Source organism: Crotalus tigris, unplaced genomic scaffold, assembly GCF_016545835.1.
Source record: "Crotalus tigris isolate CLP2741 ecotype Arizona unplaced genomic scaffold, ASM1654583v1 scf7180000024453.458620722:586385, whole genome shotgun sequence".
Taxonomy (NCBI): Eukaryota; Metazoa; Chordata; class Lepidosauria; order Squamata; family Viperidae; genus Crotalus; species Crotalus tigris.
This window is the reverse complement of record NW_024100622.1, coordinates 480,742-507,548: the sequence shown is the minus strand read 5'-3', so window position 1 is coordinate 507,548 and position 26,807 is coordinate 480,742. Positions and strand designations below refer to the sequence as shown.

The 26,807-nt window shown below is 37.5% G+C and overlaps 1 protein-coding gene across 3 annotated transcripts; it reads left to right on the top strand.

The window, feature by feature from the left end:
• The first annotated feature begins 2,970 nt into the window (after window positions 1-2,970).
• FAM124B (family with sequence similarity 124 member B) lies at window positions 2,971-26,478 on the top strand. 3 transcript variants are annotated; one of them, XR_005555332.1, is made up of 9 exons: window positions 2,971-3,296; window positions 3,917-3,955; window positions 13,519-13,672; window positions 14,126-14,868; window positions 15,739-16,919; window positions 17,779-17,842; window positions 18,590-18,700; window positions 23,399-23,532; window positions 24,245-26,478. XR_005555332.1 is itself a non-coding variant. In XM_039332182.1 (5 exons), exons 4-5 carry the CDS (start codon window positions 14,137-14,139, stop codon window positions 16,393-16,395), a joined length of 1,389 nt encoding a protein of 462 aa, XP_039188116.1. In that variant the 5' UTR covers window positions 2,971-3,296; window positions 3,917-3,955; window positions 13,519-13,672; window positions 14,126-14,136; the 3' UTR covers window positions 16,396-17,280. The 3 variants fall into 3 exon arrangements, 2 of the variants coding, with proteins under 2 accessions (XP_039188116.1, XP_039188117.1); XM_039332182.1 differs by lacking the exons at window positions 17,779-17,842; window positions 18,590-18,700; window positions 23,399-23,532; window positions 24,245-26,478 and having other exon boundaries at window positions 15,739-17,280; XM_039332183.1 differs by lacking the exons at window positions 13,519-13,672; window positions 17,779-17,842; window positions 18,590-18,700; window positions 23,399-23,532; window positions 24,245-26,478 and having other exon boundaries at window positions 2,972-3,296; window positions 15,739-17,280.
• Window positions 26,479-26,807: the final 329 nt, after the last annotated feature.

Below are 26,807 nucleotides of genomic sequence, written 5' to 3'. Positions count from 1 at the left end.
CCCATTCGTCATCTTCAGGCTGGTGCTTTCAGCGTCGTGCTTCGAGGAGCAATGTGTGGTCTTAGCTGTTTCTTCCTTTTAACTGCCAGTGGGGGTATGAACTGATTGGGTGGGAGCTTGGCTGTGTTCTGATTGGGTGGAGGTGTGTTCTGATTGGTTAGGGGCGTGGCTGTGCTCTGATTGGCTGGGGGGTTGGCTGTGCTCTGATTGGCTGGGGGGTTGGTTGTGCTCTGATTGGCTGGGGGAGTGTTCTGTTTGGTTGTGCTCAGGTTAGTCTGAGTTGCAGAGGGGTTTAAGATTTTGGGCTGCCTTGCTATTTTTTGGCTTCGCGTTCGTGGTCGTGCCTCCTCTTCATGGAGGGTGTCAGTTTGCTTCATGTATGGATTGGAGGGGTTTAAAGTGGCTAATGATGCAGCTGTGGTCTGTCTTCTGGTTTGTGGTCATGCTTCATCATCGGTGTGGCTTTGGGTTTGCTTTTTGCGTGGATGTGTGGTGGTGACATCCTGTGTGGTTTTTGTGAGTGTGGGTCTGGTATCATTTTTTGTATTAGGGAGTCGTTTGTCAATAAGGGCTGGTTTCCAAATGGCTGGTAGGCGGGAGGTATCATCTCGCTTGTTCATGCTGTGTGGGCGTTTTTCTATCTCTATGGCTTCTCTGATTATTCTGTTATTAAAATGTTCACTTTTGGCAATGGTTCTGGTATTTTTAAAGTCAATTTCATGTCCTGTGGCTTTAAGGTGTTGGACCAGGGAAGATGTTGGTTCCTCTTTTTTGACTGAGTTCTTATGTTCTTCAATGCGTGCACTTATTCTTCTGTTGGTTTGTCCGATGTATGTGTTGGGACAAACAGTGCATGGGATTTCATATACTCCTTCATTTTCTAAGTCAATTTTATCTTTGGGGTTTCTAAGGATGGTGGATATTTTTCTGTTTGTGATGTCACCACCACACATCCACGCAAAAAGCAAACCCAAAGCCACACCGATGATGAGGTACGACCACAAACCAGAAGACAGACCACAGCTGTATCATTAGCCACTTTAAACCCCTCCAATCCATATATGAAGCAAACTGACACCCTCCATGAAGATGAGGCACGACCACGAACGTGAAGCCAAAAAATAGCAAGGCAGCCCAAAATCTTAAACCCCCCTGCAACTCAGACTAACCTGAGCACAACCAAACGAACACTCCCCCAGCCAATCAGAGCACAGCCAACCCCCCAGCCAATCAGAGCACAGCCAAGCCCCCAGCCAATCAGAGCACAGCCAAGCCCCCAGCCAATCAGAACACACCTCCACCCAATCAGAACACAGCCAAGCTCCCACCCAATCAGTTCATACCCCCACTGGCAGTTAAAAGGAAGAAACAGCTAAGACCATACATTGCTCCTCGAAGCACGAAGCTGAAAGCACCAGCCTGAAGATGACGAATGGGACTTCGTCGAAACGTCGCCAAGACACTTCCAATTTTACGCGGGAGAAAATCCGAACAACCAAAGACCTACATACAAACGGCTCTTTAACCATAAGAAAGCAAATGATGTGGATTTAGCCAGGGCCAGCTAAGTAAATCCAGAAATTCTAGGAACAAGGTATAAAGTTGTTACTTTTCTAATGATGGCACATATCTCTACCATTCTAAATCTTTATGAAACTTTGGCCTTTAATTTCCATGTAATCCAACATTATGATAAAGTAGGGTCATGTAACATTAAATGTCCATTAAATGTAAACACTTTTACAACTTAATATAAACTAAATACTGAAAGCAGAGACTTAATTCTTTTTGGAGAAATCTACATGTGCATGGTCATTACTCAAGGCTTGATAATATCAGTTGGTTGCCATATCTGAAATAGCACAAACAGAACTTTCATAAAATATATTTCAAAGACATTGGTGAAAATTATATGGATAAAAAAACTGTAAATGAACAATAAAATGTGAGAAGGACTCTGCAGTATATATGACAAGTGTAATGAAGCTCTTACAAATAAGAAAGCTTAGTTTTCAAATGGATTGTTCTAGGGCAGGTTGCCTAATCTGAGGTAGAAGATCATACACAACCCCTGAAAGTTTCGGGCATGGTGTGAGAGACCTCCCAAGTTCTTAGACTTAAATGAAATTTGTTGGCCTATCCACTAATAGGACTACTTGCATACCATTCAAAAGCTAAATGCAATCCTTGGTTTGGAAAGTTTAGACCAGGCTGTTCAACTAGTTAAAGGGGAAAGAGCCATGTTGAAAAATTAAAAACCATGGTGGACTTAAAGGAATATCTTGGTATCAGCTGTTTGATGGGTGACAAGGGGAGGATCAGAAACACAGCAGTGGCAGCAGTGAATTTATTGACTTTACAAAATGAGGGAGGGCAGCTCAAGGCTGCAGGTTGTGCAGGCCTGACTTAGACTCTACTCAGAGAATGTCCATCTTCCGTTTTGCTATGCTGTGCTATGCTACTCCCAGTGTCTGCTTCTTGTAGTGAGACAGGCAAAAGAACCTTTTGCCAGAACCTTTCATCATTAAGAGTTCCTCAGATGGCAGGCATGACTTTACTCACACCATCTTTAGTTTTTATTTTTCCCTCAGCTGAATTACCTTTTAGTGACTGCAGAAATCATTTTATGTAGACATTTTATAACTGAGAGAGTCTATTGTTTTATAGAGTTCATATGCTTCTTCTGAGAAGAGCTATAAATAAAACCGATTAATCTTCCCAATTAGTATTTCACTTTAAACTGAAAGTCAGACCAGACAAAAGGCAACAGAAAAAGCTGTTTATCAAAACCTAATTTCAGCCTAATGTTTGGGACCGGGCCACCAGAAGTGGTTTCACACCCATAACACGGAAAGGCTGTGTTCCCACATCATGCTTAACCGGGGAATAAACCACAATTGGCTGGCTACTTTCAACTTGCTAAAACCACCAATCGAAACGCCCGGTTTCGCATAGCACGCCAAAGCAACGCCAAGCGCCGGGCAACTGCCCTCTCCCAACTTCCCCTCGAGATGCCAAAGCCCTGAGTCTGTCCCGGCGCTTTCCGTGCCCAGCACCCGGCCTTCCCTTTGCCCCTCTCGGACGTTACCTTGACAAGCAGCCTCGCGGGAAAAAGGCTCCAGCGTGGACCACCCCTGCGTGACGCCCAGAAGAGGCGGGCCGGCAGAGCGGATGGGCGCGCGAGGGCAGCGTCTCCCTTCACTTGTTGGCTGAGGGGTCGAGCGAGCCTCAAAAGAGGCTCCGAGATGCTTTCCCCGTAGAGGTTGCGTGGAGCGAGCGAGGGGCTGCTGGCGAAGGTAGGACGGTATTCGCGGGGGCATCTTGTTGTTTGGTAGTCTAGGCAGCACCAACAGCGCCGCTTTTTTTTTTTTAATTCTCCCCGTCGCCGTCCGCTTTGTAACGCTGCCCTTAGCTGGGCAGAACCGGCCGGAGCAGGACCGACGAGACGAGGTGTCCGCGAGTGGCGTTAGGCTGGCAGCCGCTTCCTTTGTTTTCCCAATTTTCCCACCCTCCGGCCCAACAACTTTCAATAACTTTTCAGTTACGAAAGTCAGCTTTTCTCCGAAATGCGGCCTTCCCGATGCCTTGGGTTACAAAAGCCCATAATTCCCAGTGAGCCGCATCCGACAGCTCTTTTGGTTTGGTGTGATAAAAGTTGGAGTCCAACGTTCTTACAGAATACCAGGCTGAAGAAGAGTAACATAAAGTAATCAATAAGTTTTAAATGAAGTTGAAAAGCAGTAAGGACAGTGCTTTAGACTACAGTTATCAGTCTGTCTAGTTGTAAAGAAATATTGTATGAGCAGATGAAAGGCTTGTCTAAGCTATCATCCTCTCCTGGAGAAACTATTTACGTATATCTGTTTTCTTTTCATCAATTTATACATATTTCTTTTTTTTCTTTTCCAATTTATAGATGTGGAAAATCAATTTGCTGGAGAGAAAACCAATCAAGGTTTGCATTTGAGATAATTTCAGTAATAATTTGACAGTTTAGAGGCCATTTGACTCCTGACAAGTCTGGATGGCTTAAAAGAAATACAGAATGAGAAACATGCAAAAGTTAATGTAAGGAACCTGTTATAATTGCTAGCCAGCTTTTTTGCTAAAAAAAAAAACCAAACCATGAAGGGGATACTATGTTTGTGCTTACAGGTAGTGCTCAATTTGCAACCATTGACTGAAGTTACAATGGCACTGAAAAAAAAGCAATTTATGATGGGTTTTCACAGTTACGACTGTTGCAGCATTTCCATGGTCACATGATCAAAATTCAGGCACTTGGCAAATGGCATGTATTTATGACAGTTGCACTGTTCTGGGGTCGTGATCACCATTTGTAATCTTCCCAGATGGCTTCTGACAAGCCAAGTCAATGGAAAAAGCCAGATTCGCTTAACAACTGTATGATTCACCTAACAACTGGAGTAATTCATTTAACAATTGTGAAAAAAGGTCATAAAATAGGGTGCAACTCAACTGTCTTCCTTAGCAACAGAAATTTTGGGCTAAATTGAGGATTACCTGTATTTTATCTAATGGTATTAGAGAAATGCCATCCATTTAACTCTGTTTTGGTTTGTTTCCATGTTCACAATTTATTAAGAATGATTATGTGAAAGAGCACCTGTGGAAATAAGGGGAGGTGAAGAGACAGTGAACTAGTTAGTGAAAAACAATTAAATTGAAATGTAGTACTGTTAGCTTACAGTCAAAGAAATTCTCAAAAAATGTAAATTAATCCTTGGCCCAAGTTAGAGAAACATGTATTGTTTCATGTAGTTGTGTTCTTATCACATTTAGCTGAAAGCATAACTCATTAAATACAATGGACTTTCAGAATATATATCTGTAAGATTGTGCTTTCAAGATTGTGCTGTTTTGCACTATGAATGATAGTCTACTTCCTGCCTATTAAATGTCAGGTTTCTAGGCATTTGATTTCCAATCGTGTATCAGCAAATTGAATGTTTCTTGTAATCAATCCAAACTATATTCAAGATGGTCTTCCTTGCAGTTTTCCAAAATCATTTTGTCAGTTAGGAGTTGATCATTTGTTTCTCTGCTGTGTTGGTACAAATGACTTGTTTTCAGCTAGATGTTGAACTGTATCAGCTACACACTAATTAGCAATTTGAAAGTTGTAGGTAAACAGATAATTGGTATCTAATTGCCTTTGCTACCCCTTTTGCTGGAACTTTCATTATCGTGTAGGTTTTACCAGATGTTAACCAATCTTCCAATTTCACCTCTTGGTAGTATGTTGTTAAACTGCTTGGCAACAATGGATTAGACAGTCAGATGTTTCAGCCAAAAAAACATGTAGTTTATCTTCACCTGGTGCTGATCAATTCTTCATATTTGCCTTTTTCTCCATTTCATTTGGTTATTACACATTATTTCATTTCACTTTTTTAATTTTTATCCACTATTTTTATCCAAACTGCGTTCTTGTTGTATCTCTTTGGATTGTCCCATAGTTGCATCCAGAACTGCATTTGTTGTCAGTTGTTGACTGGTTCACTGGAGCTTCTCTATTGTTGTTTAGTAGAAATGTTTCTGATTCCATTGAATTTGGATATTCTGCATATAATGATTACAATTATCTTCTTAGCTAATAAAGCAGTTAAAATTCAAAAACCTGCAAATAGAATTAGAATGACTGGCAAGAGAAAGTAAAATAGTACCAATAATAAGTGTCTTCGGTGCAGTCCCAAAACTTCTGGAACACCACTTTTACACACTGGCATTAACAAAATCACCATCAGCCAACTGCAAAAGGCAGCTTTACTTGGAATAGCTTACATCCTACGGCAATACCTTTAGCACCAATAGACAACAATATCTGCCTCTTCCAGGTCCTCCGGAAGGACTCCATAGGTGAATAAAAGTGCCAGAGACAGTTTAAACATTTGGTTGACTGCAACAAACTATAATAATAACCAAAATGCATTAATAGCTCTTCATCAAACTGGGAGTAACAATTTGATCTTTGCCAAATTTGAGTCCTTTACACTTGAAGATTTTTATTAATGACTTAGATGAGTAAATGCTTATCAAATCTTCAGATACAAAATTGAGTGAGAAAATAGAAATAAAAAATTAAACAATATGGAGGGTTGGGGACCGTGTGTAAAATTAATAATACAATTTTGTACTGCTGTATAAATAGTTCTACTCTATTTTGCATTGATCATACAAACTCCAATCTGGATATGATATGTTAAAAAAACAAATGCAGAAAAGAACAGTGAAGATGATCTGGGGGCTAAATATTATGTGGAGAGATTGCGGTAAATGTTTTAACTTTGAGGAAAAAATGACTGTTTAAAGATTTAAAAAGAAATCATATAAAGACAGATCAATACATATTCTTGCTTGCTCAGTTTCAGATCATAGAAGAATAGTCTTAACATATGAGAAGGCAGAGGCCAACTGAAATTTAGGAAAACTACTAAAGAGCAACTGTGGCAGTGAATTAATAGAGTGCTTCCCATGAGCTTCTTCAGTGAATATGCTCAAATTGAAACTGGATTAAGAGTCATTAGATTGTGACACTTTTTAATAACCATAGACATAGATCCTGTCTAGGATTAGTTTCCTCAACAGCATTCATTGCTGTTCTAATAGAGTCCATTCTAAGATGATTAAAGAACTGGAGACAAAAACACGAAGAAAGGTTGCAGGAATTGGGTACGACCTCTCTAGAGAAAAGAAGGACTAGAGGGGACATGATAGCCGTATTCCAGGATTTGAGGGGCTGCCACAAAGAAGAGGAGGGTCAATTTATTTTCCAAAGCACCAGAAGGCTAGACAAGAAACAATAGATGGAAACTAATCAAGGAGAGAAGCAACCTGGAATTAAGGAGAAGCTTCCTGTTTTCAGAAGTTGTAGGTGCTTCATTACTGGAGGTTTAAGATTGGACAGCCACTTGTCTGAAATGGTATAGGGTCTCCTGCATGAGCAGGGGGTTGGATTAGAAGACCTCTAAGGTTCCTTCCATTTTGATTGATTGATCCTTCTTTTTCCTTTCCTTTTTCTCTTTCCTTTTCCTCTTTTCCAACATTATAGACCCCTCAAGAGTCTTCAAATAATGTACTAAAATATGATATTTTGAGTCCAGTTATTTGTGCCTCAGCTGAAAGTTCTGCATTGTTTGTTCTATTTGGTGGTTTTCATTGCTTTCTGTGATATCTTTAAAAGTCGTCTGCAATAACAAAGTTCAAATGTGTTGATACTTAACGGTAGTAGTATTAGTAGTAGTAGTAATAAAGTTGGAAGGGACCTTGGAGGTCATCTAGTCCAACTCCCTGCTCAGGCAGGAAACTCTATACCATTTCGGACAAATGGCTGTCCAGTCTCTTCTTAAAAACTTCCAGTGTTGGAGTATTCACCGCTTCTGGAGGCAGGTTGTTCCACTGGTTAATTGTTCTAACTGTCAGAAAGTTTCTCCTTAATTCTAGGTTGCTTCTCTCCTTGATTAGTTTCCATCCGTTGCTTCTTGTCCTGCCTTCAGGTGCCTTGGAAAATAGCTTGACACGCTCTTCTTTGTGGCAGCCCTGGGGTATTGGAATACTGCTATCATGTCCCCCCTCGTCCTTCTCTTCATTAAACTATTCCAGCAGCCGTTCCTTATATGCTGTAGCCTCCAGTCCCCTAATCATCTTTGTTGCTCTTCTCTGTACTCTTTCTAGAGTCTCAACATCTTTTTTACATCATGGTGACAAAACTGGATGCAGTATTCCAAGTGTGGCCTTACCAAGGCATTGTAAAGTGGTATTAACACTTCACGTGATCTTGATTCTATCCCTCTGTTAATGCAGCCTAGCACTGTGTTGGCTTTTTTGGCAGCTGCAGCACACTGTTGGCTCATATTTAGGTGATTGTCCACTAGGACTCCGAGGTCCCTCTCACAGTTATTACTATTGAGCAAGGTACCCCCTATACTATATCTGTGCATTTGTTTTTTCTTGCCTAAATGTAGAACCTTACATTTTTCACCATTGAATTTTATTTTGTTAGATAGCGCCCAGGGTTCAAGTCTGTCCAGATCCTTCTGTATCTTAAGCCTATCTTCTGTAGTGTAGGCTATTCCTGCCAGCTTGGTGTCGTCTGCAAATTTGATGAGTTCCCCATATATCCCCTCATCCAAATCGTTGATAAAGATGTTGAAGAGCACTGGGTCGAGAAGAGAGCACTGGGTCCAGAACAGGCACCACACTACACACTTCCCTCCATGTAGATGCAGTTCCATTGAGAAGCACACGCTGAATACGGCCGGTCAGCCAGCTACGGATCCATCTGGTGGTGGTGCTGTTTACCCCACATTTTTCTATCTTATCAAGTAGTAGGTTGTGGTCTACCTTATCCAATGCCTTACTAAGTGCAAGTAAATTATGTCCACAGCATTCCTCTGATCCACTAATTTTGTCACTTGATCAAAGAATGCAATAAGATTTGTCTGGTATGATCTATTTTTGACAAACCCATGTTGGCTTTTAGTAATGACTTTGTTTGCCTCTAGGTGTTCGCTGATTCGTTGTTTGATTATCTTTTCCAGGATCTTCCCAGGTATTGAGGTCAGGCTGATAGGTCTGTAATTTCCTGGGTCCATTTTTTCTTCTTTTTTGTAGATGGAAACTACATCAGCTCTTTTCCAGTCCTTTGGTAGTTCTCCTGTGCTCCAGGATCTTTGAAAAATATAGTTCAGTGGCTCCGATATCACATCTGCCAGTTCCTTGAGAACTCTGGGGTGTAATCCATCTGGTCCTGGTGATTTGAACTTGTCTAGGCTGGACAGGTGCTCACTTGCCATTTTCTTGTCTATCTTAACTTGTGTTTCTATTCTGTTTTTTATGGCACTATTTTTGGTAGGCTGGTCTATTTTTTCCCTTTGTGTAAAGACAGATGCAAAAAAATGAGTTAAATAGTTCTGCTTTCTCCCTGTTGCTTGTCACCTTCTTGCCATTTTCACCCACTAATGGACCAATTGTTTCCTTCACTTTTTTGTTGTTCTTTACATGTTGAAAGAAGCTTTTTTTGTTGTTATTTTTTGACTTTGGTCGCAAGCCTTAGTTCATTTTGAGCCTTGGCTTTTCTCACTTCATCTTTGGAAGCTCAGGCTATTTGCTGATATTCTGACTTAGTTATGTGCCCCTCTTTCTACTTTCTATACTTGTCCTTTTTATCTTTCAATTTGTCAGAGAGTTCTTTATGCAACCATGCTGGTTTCTTTTGAGAGCTGTTATTTTTCCTCTTTGTTGGTATTGTGCTAGACTGGGCTTTTATTATCTCATTTTTCAAAATTCCCCAAGCTTCTTGAGTTGTTTTCCCCTTGAGGATTCTCATCCATGGAATCCTTCCCAAGCCCTCTCTAAGTTTATTGAAATTAGCTCTCTTGAAGTCCAAGACTCTAGTTTGACTGTGTTCTATTGCTTGTGCTTCCATAATGTTGAATTCCAATATTGCATGATAACTTCCTCCTAGGGTTCCTATGGCTTCAATACCTTCTATCATTTCATCTCTGTTAGTGAGAATTAGATCCAAAATGGCTAATCTCCTAGTTCCCTTCTCTACTTTTTGGGAGACAAAGTTGTCTGCTAGGTTTGCCAGGAACCTGTTTGATCTTCCACTTGGTACAGAGTTTGTCTCCCAATTGATGTCAGGATAGTTAAAGTCCCCCATTACTATTGTGATGTGCTTCCTACATAGTTAGCTGACTAGCAAAAAGTTCATCTATTTCCTCTGTTTGGTTGGGTGGCCTGTAGTATACACCCATGGCAATGTCATTTTTTCCCCCTTTTACATTGACCCAAATGCATTCAAGACAGTTTTTATCATTGTTGTGCTCTATTTCTGTAGAGATGTAGTTATTTCTTATATAGAGAGCAACTCCACCTCCTCTTTTATTTGGTCTGTTTCTTGTAAATAATTTAAATCCCTCTAGCTGTGTGTTCCATGTGTGGGTTTCATCCCACCATGTTTCCGTAATGGCAACAATATCATATCTGCCTTCATTAACCTGAATTTCTAGTTCACCCTGTTTGCTGTTCATACTCTGTGCATTGGTGTATAGACATTTGAGTCCTTTATGACTGGCCCTGTGTTTACTTTCTACATAACCTGTGTGGTGCCTGAGTTCCCCTATTGTCTTACCACCTATTTGGTTAGTGCACTTTGTGTTACACTCACTATTAGAAGCTTGATTTTGCTTGACAGCAAGGTTGGTATTCTTGTCCACACACACATCTATGTTACATGCACTGATAGCCCTATAATTTTTAGATTGTTGGGGACAGGGATGTTCTGTATCAATTAACTCACTGTCCCTACTGTTTAGTTTAAATATTCCTCCAGAAAATCTGTGAATTTATAGCCAAGTAACTCAGTCCCTTTCTTTGATGGATGCAAATCATCTCTTTTGTACATCTTTTCATTGGACCAGCTGCAGACATCGTGACTAATATATCCAAAGCCTTTCCTTTTACACCACTCCTTTAGCCACATATTAAATTGTGCTATGCGCTGGCCTTTTCCATTTTGGCTCCTTATACACTGGTAAAACCTCTGAGAAAGTAAGTTCTGGGGCATAAAGAATACTTTGAAAACAAAACTATAGAGATTACATCCTTAAAAAAAATATTTGGGAAATCTAATCCTGGTTTTTTTTTTCACCATTTCCTGATTGACTTTAAAATACAAAAGCTGTATATTGGTACAGCTGTGATTTTAGCAATTCTCTGACTGCTGGAGTACCAATATGGAGCTGGTACTGTGCACAGCTCTTCTTAGACTATTGACTGCTAAAGTCGTTATAGGATTTGAACTAATATGAATGTTAATGAAACATTTAATTCTACTTTGAAATGCAAGTTTTCAAAATATCCAATTAAATTATTTTGCATAAACTATAGATTGCAGCAATGTGATGTATGATGAGTAAAAGGGAAGAGAATATTCCAGCTTTTTCAGTTTCTGCACAAATAAGACCATAAATAAGAGCATGAATAAAAGATTGAACTTAAATAGTACTGTTCAAAAGGTACAATAATTCTTTTTAAAATATTTTAAAATTTAATTTTAAAAAAAGGTATTCCTTTTGGTGTCTTGTATTTCACTTCTTAATTATCTAATAGTCTGCAAGTACTGCAGTTCTTTGAACAAGATATTTTTTGAAGCAACTAGCTAAGTAATCTGATAGCAAAGATAACATGTGTAAATAATGTGAGAAATCAAAGTAACTTGTACTGTTTTATGTATGTACTTTCCTCTAAATAAAATTGAATATTGAAAAAACACACAAAGCATATTTAACGCTTTTAAGAACTGCCTGGCAATAGAAATTGTGACAAGTGAAAAAATACACTTCACTAAAAGCCACAGCAGCTTCTCCCCACCTAGGATATTCTTCTCTTTAAAAAAAAAAAAAAAGTAAACTACTATTTTCATCATTCTCAGCCAAATAGGGATGTGGGTTTTTGTTTTTGTTTTTTGTTATACGAAGCATGAAGACATTAGGAGAATTAAATTTGGACATAACATTAATGAATCCACCTGAATAATTGCTAGTAAAATAAAGGAAACTCCATGCAATATATATTCATGGGAAAATTAGAGTTTTCAGTTAGATAGAGCATTAGCATACACCCACATGAGAAAGCTATTCAGGAAAACAGAAAGCAGGTGATAATTAAGGGTAATAAAATAATTGTTATATAGCATGATTTCTCTTTCTGTTTCAAAGCTCTCCAGACTGGTCTGGAAAATACATAGTAAAATACATTATCAAAGCAGAATTATGAGCAAAACAACTCTTTGTATGTCCTTTGCAGCTTAGAAAGAGAATTTGATACAATAATATAATTTACTTGCTTCTAAAAAATTTGGAAGATTGGGTCTATGCCACTGATGATTCTTGTTATAGTAAAACAAAATACAACATATAAAATTACAATTCTAATTTTGAGAAGAGGGATATTGAAATAATCCCTTTTGCTCTATTTAATTTACAAGTGGAGAATATAATTTTTTGAGAGAAAAGTCATTTCGAAATTACTGCAGGACATGCAGAATGTTTGAGAGAACCCAAATTTCTTATCTATTATTATTTTTAATTCATTAACTTAACACAGAGTATTGTCCTCAGCTAAATTTTTAAAGTCCTCTAGAAGGAAACAGTTTCTACCTCTGACAAGACCAACTTACTTACCCTGCAGCATAATGGAAACGAGATAGAAAAAGACAGAAACAAAACTTGTCCACTGTTTGCTTAAGCTCCAACAATCATAACGTAGAACCTCTATGGATTACCCATTGTTGGTTTAACAGATACTTAAACCACTGATTTTATGTGCCACTGAGATTTCTTGGTGATTATAAAAACCTATTAAGCTATATGACTCTAGAATTGGGTGATATCATTAAAAAAATCCTTTAGATTATCCCATCTTGGATAAGGATCAATTATAGATAATTTAACTAAAATACAGTCCTGGATCATGTGCATATATTATTTGATTTACATCTTCATTCATGTTTGCTGTAATATCCAGGAATTTTTCATTTTAAAAGCCAGATATGGTCCTTTAAAATCAAACTGGATTTGCTATCCATGTGTCATGTTTATTTTTTCCAAGTGATTCTAATAATACAATGCAAGGAAAGCATTTGATTATTTAAGAACAGAAAAAATGACTTTGCAAATGACTTTGTGATATGACTTCTGAAACTATAGTTTAGCAAGGAAACTATAGTTTAGGAAAAGAATAGAGGAGAAATTCTGAATGAGAGATGACTATTACTGGTAGGTATTAACATTAATACTATTAAAACAGTATTAATGTTATGGAAATTGAGCTCTTATTTAAACTTTACTGTGGACAAGCTATGATCAGTGTGTTTTTGTCCAGAAGTTGTGGGTGCTCCAACACTGGAGATTTTAAAGAAGAGATTGGGAAACCATTTGTCTGAAATGGTATAGAGTTTCCTGCTTGAGCAGGGGATTGGACTGGAAGACCTCCAAGGTCTTTTGAAAAGCATCTTGGGGACAATCATGAATTGGATGACTGAGAATCTCCATAGACATCCAAGATCCCCATGAATTGTGTTATTCTGTATTATTTAAATACTTGCTCATATGGTTGATGACTACTTCCCATGATTTGGAACTACCTAGTCCATAGGTAGTTTTGTTTCAGCTGCTCAAAAGCAGCTATCTGTTCTGAAATATCATATCAGAGTGTTTGGCATTTTCAAGGTTGATCCCAAATCCATGAGCTGGTAACTAGGTCACAAACTTCTTCAGAAGCCAGATACGTTCAACTCTTTAGTGTGAGAAAATAAGCCTCTGGAATAACTGGAACAGAGCCAACTGGCATTGTAAGGAGCAGCAGTTATCAAACTGGCATTTAGAATCTGTTTCCTTCACGTCTTGTCTTTCCTGACTGACATTCTTCCTGTTATCTTTGGTATTCACTTTGACTCTCTGCAATTGTCCAATTTCCTTTCTTTTATTAAAGGAATGGTTTATCAGCACAAGCCCAGGAAGGGTGTTGTCACAGGAAAATTGCTGCCTTTATAAAATGGTCATGCACACACAGATGGAGGAAAAAATCTGAACCTTTAAAATGCAAACGTCATCTTGTATTTACATAAGATGATGGCAGGATCCAGGCAAGTCAATTACTTTTCTGAAACGACAAGATTTCACTTGATTATTTATATAATATAGGCAGAGATATCTTTTTTACCCTCCCTAAAATTCTGATAATTTACCCCAACATTTTTCCAGATGTAAATGCACAACCTGAAAGAATTTGAAGAAGGATGCAGGGCATTTGAAAGCATGAAATTGTATAGTATATTGAGCTCTTGCTTGATTTAAAGGATAAGAGACTTTACTGTATTTTCCCTCTTTCCACTACTTGAACTTCAGATCTAATATACGAATAATAAATCAAGATGAAATCGTGGGTCTGCATTGTACAGACATTTGTAAAGCTTAGAGAATTGCTTAAATGAGAATTAGCTGGGAAGAGTGGGTTTTATTCTTTTTAACATGGCTGTTGTACAAGTACGATCTTATAATCGATAAAGCACTGATTATGTTACTACTTGTATCTGAAGGTCACAGTGCAATGGATATGAGAGGAGATTCCATGAGGATGACTGTGCACCTGCTTGCCAACACTGGACATGCAATACACTTGCAACAAGTTCTTGATCAACTTCAAGAATGGATCTGCCTGGATGTTCGCCTCTTTCTTGTCTCAGAATGCCCTTCTCCCATTAAGTATTATGAGACATATCGCCAAAAGAGTTCCAGGTTTCCTAGTACTTCTGTTCTCCTTTTTTTGCATGAGGACTTTGGAGAAGAACGGTTTTTCCAGGTACATGACTTCTTTCAACATCCACCTTGGCAACCTATCCACATTGAGTATCCCAGCAGGAAGCTATCCCTCCATGCTCTTGATCATCAGGACTTCTATGGACTGGATGAGCATATGCCGGTATGGGGCCTGAGACAAGTTCACTATGGCATGGAAATCCTGCGTGTCACTCTCTATTGTAGCTTTGATAATTATGAGGATGCAGTAAGACTTTATGAGACAATCCTGCAGAAAGAAGCATCTGTCCAAAAAAGCAGCTTCTGTGCTTTCCTACTGTACACAACACAGAGCCTCGTGGTTCAGCTCTGCTTGAAGCAGCTGCCTTTGGGGATGAGTGTTGACCTGAAGGAATCTTCAGTATTACAGTTCAAAGTGCATGAAATTGGACAGCTGGTTCCACTTTTGCCCAATCCCTGTGTCCCAATAAGCAATACTAGGTGGCAAACGGAAGACTATGAAGGAAATAAGATCCTGCTGCAGGTACTTGTTGTCACTGCAATAGATACCAAAAGACATGATGGTAGAACTTTTGTATTGTCCTTAGCATGGACACTATGCAATAGCTGATACTGCTATTTTCACATATAAGATTATTCTTCAGATATATTTTATTTGATATTTGGTATGGCTGTACAAAGTAATTGTAGAGGCATTCATTGGAATAAGAAACCACTTTGTCCCATTGATTGATTATTGATTGATTAATCATATTTGAAGTGTTGAAGCAAGAATGTCTTCCAGAAAACCTGGTGTGATTCCTCTGAAGACTTACAGATGGTGTGTCCATTTAAATTGCATGTGGTTATGAGTTTGGAAAGCATTCAAAGCCAAACTTTCTGAAGGTTGCAGCTGATTTGCAATCACAAAATATTAATGTTCTTTGAAATTATATATGAATTAAATCTTTTAAAATTCTGTCTTATTTTGCAGTTATTAAAAGACAGACAAAATCCTTCAAAAAACATCTGGACTTCAGCAGGCTTATGGTTAATCCAATGACATGTAAAGTGAATGCCTGGAATTACAGGCCTTGTAAAAAAATTATCATTAGCATTATAAACAAGTAGACCAATAAAAATAGAATTGGTCAATAGAACATTAGGGTAACAATTTATCCTTTGATTTGGTATAAGGGATGTTACATCTTTCCAGTGTTTGCTTAATTATTCCCACTGCTGTCCCACTTCCTCTGCCCAATTCCATTCAAAGCTAGGAATGTGTTTTCCTTACCTATGTCCTTAGTAGAACTTTTTAATTATTGATTTGTGGTTGATGGTTTTATAGGATCAGGTGTAGATCTGACTTTATTACTATTGTCAAGGTGCAGTTAATTTATGTTTTTGTCTACAGGTTCAAAGCACAGGCTCAGAGCACAATGGAACTCAGTCTCTACCTCCCAATTTGCGCAACAGCACTGATGAGAAAGTGTCTCTCCGTTACCGCTGTGATTTATGTTCCAGTGTAATGACTCCCAGAACTGCTGTTCAGCAGAAAAACCGGACTCTTCGAGCCATGAAAAATAAAAACAAATCTGCAAGGAGGATGGTGCAAACTCCTACAAGTCTTTTCAGTCCTTCACAAAGCAGCTTTAATTCTTCCTCCAGTTTGTATAATATAGTACATTCTTCTTTGCAAGATCTAGGCCCTTCCCCAATGAACCTGGGCACTAAATTGAGACATTCCAGCCATGAGCTGTGGCTATCCCAGAACAAAGCAGAGGAGGAGGAAGAGACTAATGTTGACACAGGCAAGAGAGTAGTACCTTTCACATGTGCTAACAACTCTCCCCTAAACAGATTTTCAAAGGACTTACAAAAAGAACTTCTTCAGTCCCAGGCACCAAGCAGTTCATTTATGGAAACAGGTTTGGGTTCTGAGGACAGGAACTCTCTATTGTCTTTACATATTGCTGAACTGAATAAAAGATCAGGATTTAATCATTTTCAGCTGAGCACATCAGGAGCAAGTGATGGGAATGAGAAAGATGAGGAAGAGTTTTTTATATGATTTGAAACTTCCATGTGTCTTTTACTGCCTTATTTTTGGAATATCAGAAAGTACAATTGATCTATGCTTCTGTATAAATAATCTGGCAGTGTATGCTACCTTTTTATATTAGCACGACAAAGAAAGGTTTACAAAAGCTGTTGCCAAAAGAGCAAAAAATGTTTATGGATTAAAGTTAGAACTTGGGGAAAAAGAAGAGGAAGAATTTTGCAATAGAAATTTCACGTACTGGAGAACATTGCTCAATAGATTGGAAGAAGCCACTCATTTTAATGCACCACATAAACTTACAGAAATTCACTAAAAATCTAGGAGAAAAACTGAAATCTAGGAAAGCTAAAAGAAATTTGGGAGACGTCAAGTTGGGATGATGAAAACAGTGCTTTGTTTAATCTTAACTTATCTGACTCATATGAGAAGCTTGTTAGTTCTTGGGTAGGGCCTCCATGAAATATCCTAGAAGAAAGCAATGGCAAAATATTGCCACCAAGAAAATACATGGACACATTTATGAAATCATGAAGGTTCAAGTTTAACTTTTCCCATACCATAGAAATGAGTTTAAAGATATAGAAAACCAAATAACCATTTTCATTTTGTCATCATTACTATGCTAAATCTATCCTCATTTTCCCATGCTTCCTGTACTACATCTTGATGTCAGAAGTATGAAAATGCAACTTTGGGTCTTGGGGACTAATGGCTTTCCATTGTTAAAAATGCAACTTATAAAGCAGAGGGGCACTCATAAATCTGGCTTCTGAATGTCAATCCAAATGCTACACTTCTTAGAATGGGCAAGATTAGACAATATGTCTAAGGCCAGGATAAATACTACATTTCATTGAGCATAATTTAAATATAAGTCAACTTATTTAAGATAAACTGATTATTCTATTGTTCATTTATTTTCATTACATTCATATTGAAACCTAGTAGCAATTTTTCCAGATTGCTCTGGAGAATATATCAAAGCTCATTCTGGAGCTCAGTTTTTGCACCTTGATGGAAAATGTAGTGCTACTGTTGTGACTACTGTATTAATATTTCTTAAACTATGGGCTACTTATGTCTAACTGATACTTGATAATGAGTTCTAGAGAACAGGAAACAAACACTGAGTTTGTTACACCATATTCATTTCTCAATCTGTGTATCAGAGAACTTAGATATATGATCAGAAGGCTGAGCTATATTCAGAATGATAAATAACTATTTATAAGAACTATGGCAAATATAGGTGTGACTTTGTGCATTTGCTTTAACAGATGAGTTAAACTTGCCAATAACGAATTGTTATCTATCTATTATCTTATTATCTAAAGTAATATTGCACTATCAATGTATTGATTGTCATTAGAAATATTTTTTTTCTACTGCTAGGCAGAGGTGGAAGGTCTGAGGCTCTCAAATCATATGTGACACCGAAAAGCCTTGGGTGCCCCAGGTATCTCCAAAGATATTATCAAATAAAAAGTTGAATATGACAGAAGCTGATAGATTAAATGCTATCAAGTCAATCAGAAGGGGGGATCTAATTAACATGTCAAGTATTGTTTTGCAGCCCACAATGATTTTTAATTGTTCAGTGTGACCCTTTCCCCTCTACAAATTATACAGGTCTGATCTAAACACATCCCAGCACTTGAATACCTTTTCTAAGGTCTTTGTGGCTGCTGTACCAAGTGCTACTCTGAACCCTGGGTTCCCAACCCCTGGGCCATGGACCAGTATTGGTCTGTGGTCTGTTAGGTGCCATGCAAATGACAGGTGAGCGAGTGAAGCTTCATCTGTGCATGCGTGGGATCTAGGGTATGTGCAAAACCACCACCACCCCCATTCCAGGAAACCATTCCCTGGTTCCAGAAAGATTGGGGACCACTGGTCTGAACTATATTTTTAATTACTTGTCCTTTTTTAGTAGAAAGTTGATTCTGTAAAAGGCAAAAACTATTCACCACTTCAATATTTTCATTGAATGCAGATGCAGGAATTATGGTTGTAACTATTGTGCGACAGAAATTAAAGTGAATACCTGAGAATATCAGAAAATAAGCATATTAAGTCATTTTAATTATGTTTATAGTATAAATGAAATGAAATTAATATTATTTTAGAATTATTTTAGAATTGAGCCTTACTGGTTGCACTCAAGAAAATGTTTGGAAATGGATGGGTTTTTTTTTTTTTTTAGCAAAGTGCAAATAGCAAGACCAGAGAAGCAGATAGCTAGAAGAGGTGCAGCCAGTCTGAGAAGGCATTTGAAGCTACATACAACAATATTTTGAAGCAGAATCAAGAGAAGGTATAGTCATATCTCCAGTTGCAGCTTCCCTTCCTTTCTCAGTTGAAATGACTAACTCACTATAGAGTGCTTCACTATGCTTACAAACAGGATGAACAAAACTTTTGTTTCAAACCTGAGACAAACCTTCATGTTATAGAAATGCAGATGTTTTTATGTCCCACCCTCCCATCTTCTTAAGTGTCCAATGAAACTTCATTTCCAATAACCTTTCTTCCACCCACCCCCACTGCTTCCCCTTGGCTGTTACTGATATCCCATCATGGCGTATCTCACTGGCCCTCCTTCCCAATCTTCCATCCTCTCCCTCCCCTCAACTCCTACCACCAAAGGATTGGCTTGTGAACCTCATTGCAGGAGTCTCCCAATGCATTTCTGGCTCAGCTGCTTCTCCCTGTCTCCTGTCAGACATCACTACAGATTTCCTTCCTATTTCTTGCTGATGCACATACTTCACACTAAACACTTCTGCCCATCAAAGAACTGTATTTCAGGTCATACCCGAAATAAAACAACCCCAAATTGTTTCAATATTTTGCTTTTAATATCCAGGTTCAAATTTCCATTTTATCATGAAATTCACTGCCTTTGGCCATTATTCTCTCTAATGAAATTGTTACTATAAAATAAGAAACAAATCTCATCAACTTATGAAAGGAGGGAGGGAAGGGAAGGGAAGGGAAGGGAAGGGAGGAAGGAAGGAAGGAAGGAAGGGAAGGAAGGAAGGAGAGGGAGGGAGGCCTTCATCAAGTAAGAAATCTCGAACAATTTTATTTTAAAACATCTTAATCCCAATAAGTAGGTTCTTAACTGTTCTCACAAGCTGATTTTTGAATGCATTATTTTAGCTAAACAAAATTAATAATGCAATATAGTTGCTTTTTAAAATTGTCCTGCTTTGAAAAGGATCCAGGGCTGAACCAGGTGAGAAAGGCATTTGCCTGAACTTTATTTTTGTACAGGTTCAAAAGTGAAGGATTAAAAATGTACATGGAAGTCAGCAAAGCTACTACATAAAAATCAGTTGCAAACAAATCAGAATAACAGAGTGGGAAGGGACCTTGGAGAACCTCTAGTTTAACCCTCTGTTCAGGCAGGAAACCCTATATCATTTCAGGTAAATGATAGTCCAATTTCTTCCTAAAAATCTCTGGTGTTGGAGCACCCACATCTTCTGGAGGCAAGTGATATCTTCACCTCTGAAGCAGTTCATTTAAAAACCAATATCAGAGATGGTTACTATATATTCAACCAGCAGTTTATTTTTTAAACCTGATCCACCTTGTATGCTAAACGGTTTCCATAGATATAGCTAGTAGGAATTCCATGGAGAAATTGATCACTGTTTTGATAATGTGAATATTTCCTAAGTTACTTCTCCCAAATGTTGCCAACTAAATCTGCTTTCCTGAAAATCTATTCCATCTCAGTTCTTCCAGAATGGCTTTATATTTGCTTCAGTTAGAGATAAACCTGCATAGATAATTCATTATTCTGAAGAGTTGGCACTAACCATGCCAACTAAATGAGAGAGATGTATAGACTTGTGATGGCCTGCATAGATTAAAAAAAAAATCATCCTAGCTGAATCATGAAAGGCTATTTTATATAATCTCCTATTATTCTTACTAATTTTAAAGTTCTGATGATGAAATGTTAGACTAGTGAAAGGGAGGCATATGTTAGGATAGGTAACCTTGTGCTTCCACATCTTGCTATGTGTCATAGTCCCATATTTGGTCTATATGTCATAGTCCAGGAGTCTTCAAACTTGGCCCTTTTATGACTTGTGGTCTTCAACTCCCAGAATTCCTCAGTTGAAGTCCACAAGTCATAAAAAGGCCAAGTTTGAAGATCCCTGTCATAGTCCCATTCACACTGCTCTTAGTATGAATTGTGACCTTATAAATAATGAACTGTCTATTACCTCAATCAGTTCATATTACCTCCATATAGAAGCAATCATGTTTGTATGATTAAATATTTAGAAGGAACATGGAAAGCTATCTTGTACAATTTAGGCCTAGATCTGCCAATCTATGATCTATTCCAAATTTTAGAATCTAATGCAAATCTGGTGAATGGGGGCTTTAGTTCTCCAGGCTCTTAATTTTTTGAATTTCAGCCTTAACCTTCTCTAGCAGTTTAATAAAATAATGTCAGATGCAAAGAATCAGGACCACAAGTTCAGTTCCAGTTAAGCTAATTTATTGCTCATGCCTATACACAAGAATCTAGTCAACTAATGGTCAGCATTAAATTGGTTCTAGGTAAAAGTTAAAAGAACTCAAGGGAGGCTGGACTTGAACCACTTGGGGGAACTTAATAATTTCAGGCTGATTCCTCTCTTGACTCTGGCCTCAGGCTGTGTCTCTCCTTCTACAATATTGACAGATTGCTAAATAGCTGGGATAATATATTTGTCACAAAAAAAAAATCATTCTAAGCCAACAACATTTCTACAGATGGAATGAACTGTTTTTGTATGAATTTAATATAACAGAAGTTATATTGAGATATTTCAGTTTGTTTATCCCAGAGGAAATAACTGCATAGAAAGGAAAATGCTTAGAGTAATTTTAGAAATTAATTTAAGTAGACTGTGGTTGTTTCCCCTGCCATTGTAGCCAATTAGTATGCAGCATGTCTCCCATTTTCCTGCTGTCAATGAAAACATAATTTGAAGAATGTCTCAAAAGTGCTGTTCCAATATTTATTTACAACTGTAATTTTCAGTATGAAGTCTCTGCTCCTCAACCATGATGAGTTTAGCTCCAAAGAGCTTTATGAAAGAGGAAGAATAAAAAAATGTTTATCATTATCAATGCAAAATGCTACAGCAGTCTAAATGAACTTCAGGTTGCACTGTGCTTTAACAGTATGGGTGCTATTTAGTTGGTCCACAATGATGAGAAAGCAAAAGGGACGTTTGGGACATGATATAAGACAGGATGCTCCAAAGTTACAGGCTTAGCTGCCTCAGGGCATAATAACATCTTTTGTTCTTGCCTGAAACTAGCAGCAGAGTTATTTCAAAAAAAGAGGAAGAAAAAAACTTTAGCTTGTTGCCAAGGAACTGAAACAGTGTCCCATAGCATCTTGGAAGCAAAGCAGAAGACTTTTGGAGTTTTGCCTAGTATGTCCTGACCTGAGTGTAAGATTTTGGAGTAAGTGAATATCTGATGATTAATGTAGAAAGAGGAATTAGTTTTAGCCTGTCCTAAAAATACCATTATATCCTGTATGCTGCATGAGCTATATGCGCTATATATAAAATGACAAGTTGCTTATAAATGACCTAAATAAAACATAAATAAAGATCATCCAGAGGTAGGAATAGAAACTGCAGCTGTGGACAGAGTAGAAGAGAGCTGCTGGCCAAGACAAGAAATGAGGAAGATTTTTCTTCTTTCCTCCCATTGCCGATTATGGGAGTAAATTCTTTATGCCAGCCTAGTGTTCATCTGTTTCTATGGGCATATCAAGGAACGAGAGGATTGGAAACTAGTAAATTCATTCTTTCTTCAACATTTTTTTTCAATGGGATGCCTGATTTTCCCTTAAATGACTGATGGAAAACTGTTCCCAGACTATCAGCAATATCAGAGTTTCTGTTGTGGAATGGATATCTAAATAGCATGTTGTGGGCAATTTTCCTATGTCAACTGGTGCTTCAACTCTTTGTAACAAGGCCTTGCATTTGATCATCTAATACATTTATGACAGTGTCCTTAACCTGCTGCTGTTGATTGACTGAAAATGAATTAAGCAGCAGTCTTTAAAAAAACACAGTATTTAAATTATAAATAGTAAACTCCAAATGCTAAAGAAATCTTGTCCACCATTAGCAATGTATCTGCTCAAATTAAACACCTATCCCTGAACCAAGGAAATATGTTTTTTTCTCCTCAGGGAACAAGTGTATTTGTTTAAGAATACCTTTACTTACAAGGTACTATTAAATAATGGCTTTATTTTAATACCATCAGAAACCAGAATTTAGAGTAGCAAGATTAGAATCCAAATTAGTGTCCTTTCCTCTGTTCCTCCCCCAGGAAGGACCATAGCTAAGTCTAAGACTATAGCTTGCTTAAAATGCTAATACAAACTGGGCAGAGCTGGCTTGTTGAAGTAAAGTTAACATGAATCTCCACATAAGACTTGAACAAGAAAAACGAACATTTGGAACTTGTAGCTGCATATGGATGTGGAACTACTCTGCAGACTTGATTTGTGATAAATTGTAGTTTAGCATCTTTTCTCAGTATGGCATTGAGTTAGGCATTCAGACTTGATACCAGTGTTTTGTGTTTGTTATATTTCATATAAATGGAAAGTTCTAATATTTCAGAGGCTTTACCAACATCAGTGGCTCAGTCACACAGTATAGAACATGAAATATATTGAGAAAAGGCCAGCCAGAATAATTGGTTTTCCAGAGCAGAAAAAAATGGAATGTACAGTATGTGACGTTTTGATGCCTACTATCTCCTAGGAAGCTTATTGCTTGATAAGAAATGCATATTTTATTAAGTTTTGTGGAGCTACGAGATAGCAGGCCGATAAAGAGGAGCGACAGCTGCTACTTTGATAGAACATTGATAAAAAATATTAGAGCTTGCAAAATGTTTTTAAAAGGAGTTTCAAAAACACATTGGCATGAATGAAGTAGCCTCACGTTTTCCGGTCCATGTACAGGTAAAGCCTCAACTTTCCTGCTTCCCAGAGAAGTATTCGGTGTGCTTCAGATAAATGTGCAAGAAAAGGGAAAACATTCAAAACAGCTGGAGAAACTTGGAAAAGCCAGTGCTACTTTGACAGTTTGAAGAAAGGTATTTCATTCATGCTAATGCATTTTTAAAAATGCTTCATTTAAATACTGTACAGAATCATCAAAAGAATATTGGTATTTGCTAATAATCTAATGGAATTCCACCAGTTTCACTGGTTTCTTCTTAAACTTACCTCTGACATTTTGGTATACCGTATATTCCGACGTATAAGACGACTGGGTGTATAAGACGACCCCCAACTTTTGAGAAGATTTTCAGGCTTTAGAAAGTCATCTTATACGCCAGAAAATACAGTACAATATTGAATTTCTGTTTATAGATGAGCACAATAGGAGCTCCTTTGCTGCTAGAAAGCTTTGTCCTGTTAGTGCTTATTTCTGTAAAAAAAATAGGGCTGGCCACTAGGGGGCAGATTGGTTTTAAATTCAGAGAACAGCTACCCGTATAAGACGACCCCTGACTTTTGAAAAGATTTTCAGGCTTTAGAAAGTCGTCTTATACACCAGAAAATATGGTAGATTTTAATAAACTTTGAAAGTATTAATAGGATATTTTGAAAATTCAGATGGTGCAAAATGCAGTGTCATGAGCATTTATGTGTGTTTCTGGCAGAACACATGTTATGCCTCTGCTGCCAGTTTTTTCTGTAACCAATTCAAGGTGTTGGTGTTTGCCTTTAAAGCCCTACATGGTATAGGACCAGGTTATTTGAGGGACCACCTTCCCTGATTTCATCTGTTCTTCCCACCAGAACCAACAATGTGGGCATGCTACTGGTTGAATCATCTAGGGAGTTGCACCTGACAGGTGCTAGCAATGGGCCATCTCTGACGTGCCTGCATAGTGGATTCTTCTCACCCCTGAGGTGAGGATGGCTTCATCTTTTCTGAGCTTCCAAAGATCCCTCAAGACCTGGTTATTCCAGTAGGCGTGAGGAACCCGGGGGATGAGAAACTAGTGATGTGGCTCCATTAATTATTAACATCCCTTCATCTATAATTCTTTGTTTTAGCTCTGTTCTTATAGTTGTTAAATTTTAAAAAATAATGATAATTGTCTTAGTTATTTATTGTTTTAGTTTTGTTGTAGGCCACCTAGTGTCACTTGTTTGTGAGGTGGGCAGCTATATAACTGTGATAAAGATTTAAAATATTATTACATATCATGAAATGATTCACTTTGGATTATTATTTTTCTAAAACACAGATAATCATTTTATTGGCTGATGAGAAGTGCAAATAGGAGAACACACAAAATTATTGGTATGTCCACATAGGATAAATATAATACATAAATGTTAGCCAAATTTCCCAAAGGTGTTCATGGTTGTGTTCCACCAAACAGCAAATTCTGGGATTGGTTTTTTCCCATAATTATTATAAAAGCAAAATTGAAATGTTGGAATCACTATTGTTTTAACATCTAGTATAATGACAGTTAAATAAACCAGTAATGAGTTTAGATTAACAAATAAACACGAGTAGTTTTTTACAAAAAGTATATATAGTTGTTTTAGCAGGGAATTTTTTTTTAAATATGGATAGAATTATAGAGGATAGAAATATTTTAAAGAAATAAACAATAATCTGTACATGATATGTAATTACGTGGGAAATATGAATTAAGTCATAAGAGTATATCAATGTGCATAATAGGCTGTGATGAGAAAGTTGTTTATTGAATTTATCTAGAAACAGGAGAAGATACAATCTGTTTCTAATTCAAATTAAATGTTTGTTTTTTCCAGTGAGGCTATTCATATTTACTGGAATATGCTACCTCTCCATCTTGTGGTCAAAAATGGCAAGTTTTCTTGAAGATTTGTTAATTGTATAGAATAGAGTATTTTTCATAACATTCCTATGATTATTTCGCACACCTGTTATTTGGAAAAGTTGCTCAAAATTTATCTAGTCCTTCCATACACCACACACAAAGTACAAAAGTATCTCTACTGAAAATATTTGTATATATATGTCAATAGTTGACATCTGCTGAGGTTTTGGGCTCAAATCTGAGGCAGAACAGATACCAACTCTGCCTCTACTGGCAACACTGCAACATGAAATAACAGATTTCACAATATCAGCAGTTGATAAATTGGAAAATCTTTATTTAAGGGAATAATATAAGGAGGAACTATTTGTTAAAGTGGAATGGTGTTAAATTCAAATGGGATTTTATACTAAAATGATAATGGCCATTTTATGGGCATACAAAATATAAAGTGAACAGATTTGGAATATTAGATCTGATATTCATTAAACCAAGGTCCATTAAATCAAGGGTTTATTTTATTTTGTCATCTCTGGTTGATCTTTAGTCATAATAAATTTAAATTTTAAATCTTACTTTACTATTCCGGTAGGGATGAACAAGCCATCTCAGTCAAAAGTCTAGATGGAAACAAATCTCTGATAAGAAATACGAACACAAAAAAATATTGATATTTTAATGTTTTAGTCTCCCAACCACTTTTTCCTCTAAGAGGGTTACCTAGGATAATAGGCACCTCAAGAACAAAATATAACACTGCAGAAGTGAAATACGTTATACTGAAAATCCCGGTATTATCTCCCATGGCTTTACTATTGAATGAACATATAACATATAAAGTTAATCAGCTTGCCAATGCAAGAATGCATGCATTGTTTACATTACAAATTTACATTATAAATTTGTTATACAAAATACAAAAAGTTTACATTACAGATTTGTTACTCTTAAAGTATTGTGAGATTCTAATGGTACAACACTATCACAACTATTCTGGAAATGACTTAAAATTTAAAGGCAAGACACTATGGATATATGTATAGCTGTTTTTGACGGCAGCAAACCCAGACCAGTACCTTAATCCTTTGTGTTAAACAAATGAAATGTGGATTTACAGGTGGCTGTTACATATAAGCTGGGTTGACAAGATCAGAAATGAGGAGGTGATAAGCCGCCTAGGAAAGCCAAGGGAAATCATCAAAACAATTAAAAAACGAAAATTAGAGTATTTCGGACATCTGATACGACACCCAGAAAAATACGGCACACTCCATTTAATCCTGCAGGGAAAGACTGAAGGCAAACGAGGTCCAGGGAGAAGAAGAACATTGTGGCTTCAAAATCTAAGGTATTGGTTTGGACAAAACTCAGCAGCACTTTTTCGTGCGGCTGCTGATAAAAACAGGATCGCCAACATGATCGCCAATGTCTGATAATGGATATGGCACAACAACAAGAAGAAGTTAAATGAATGGCACAAATGGCATAATCAAGATATCCTTAAGCAGTGACTCAGAATGCCATAGCAGAGGCCATAG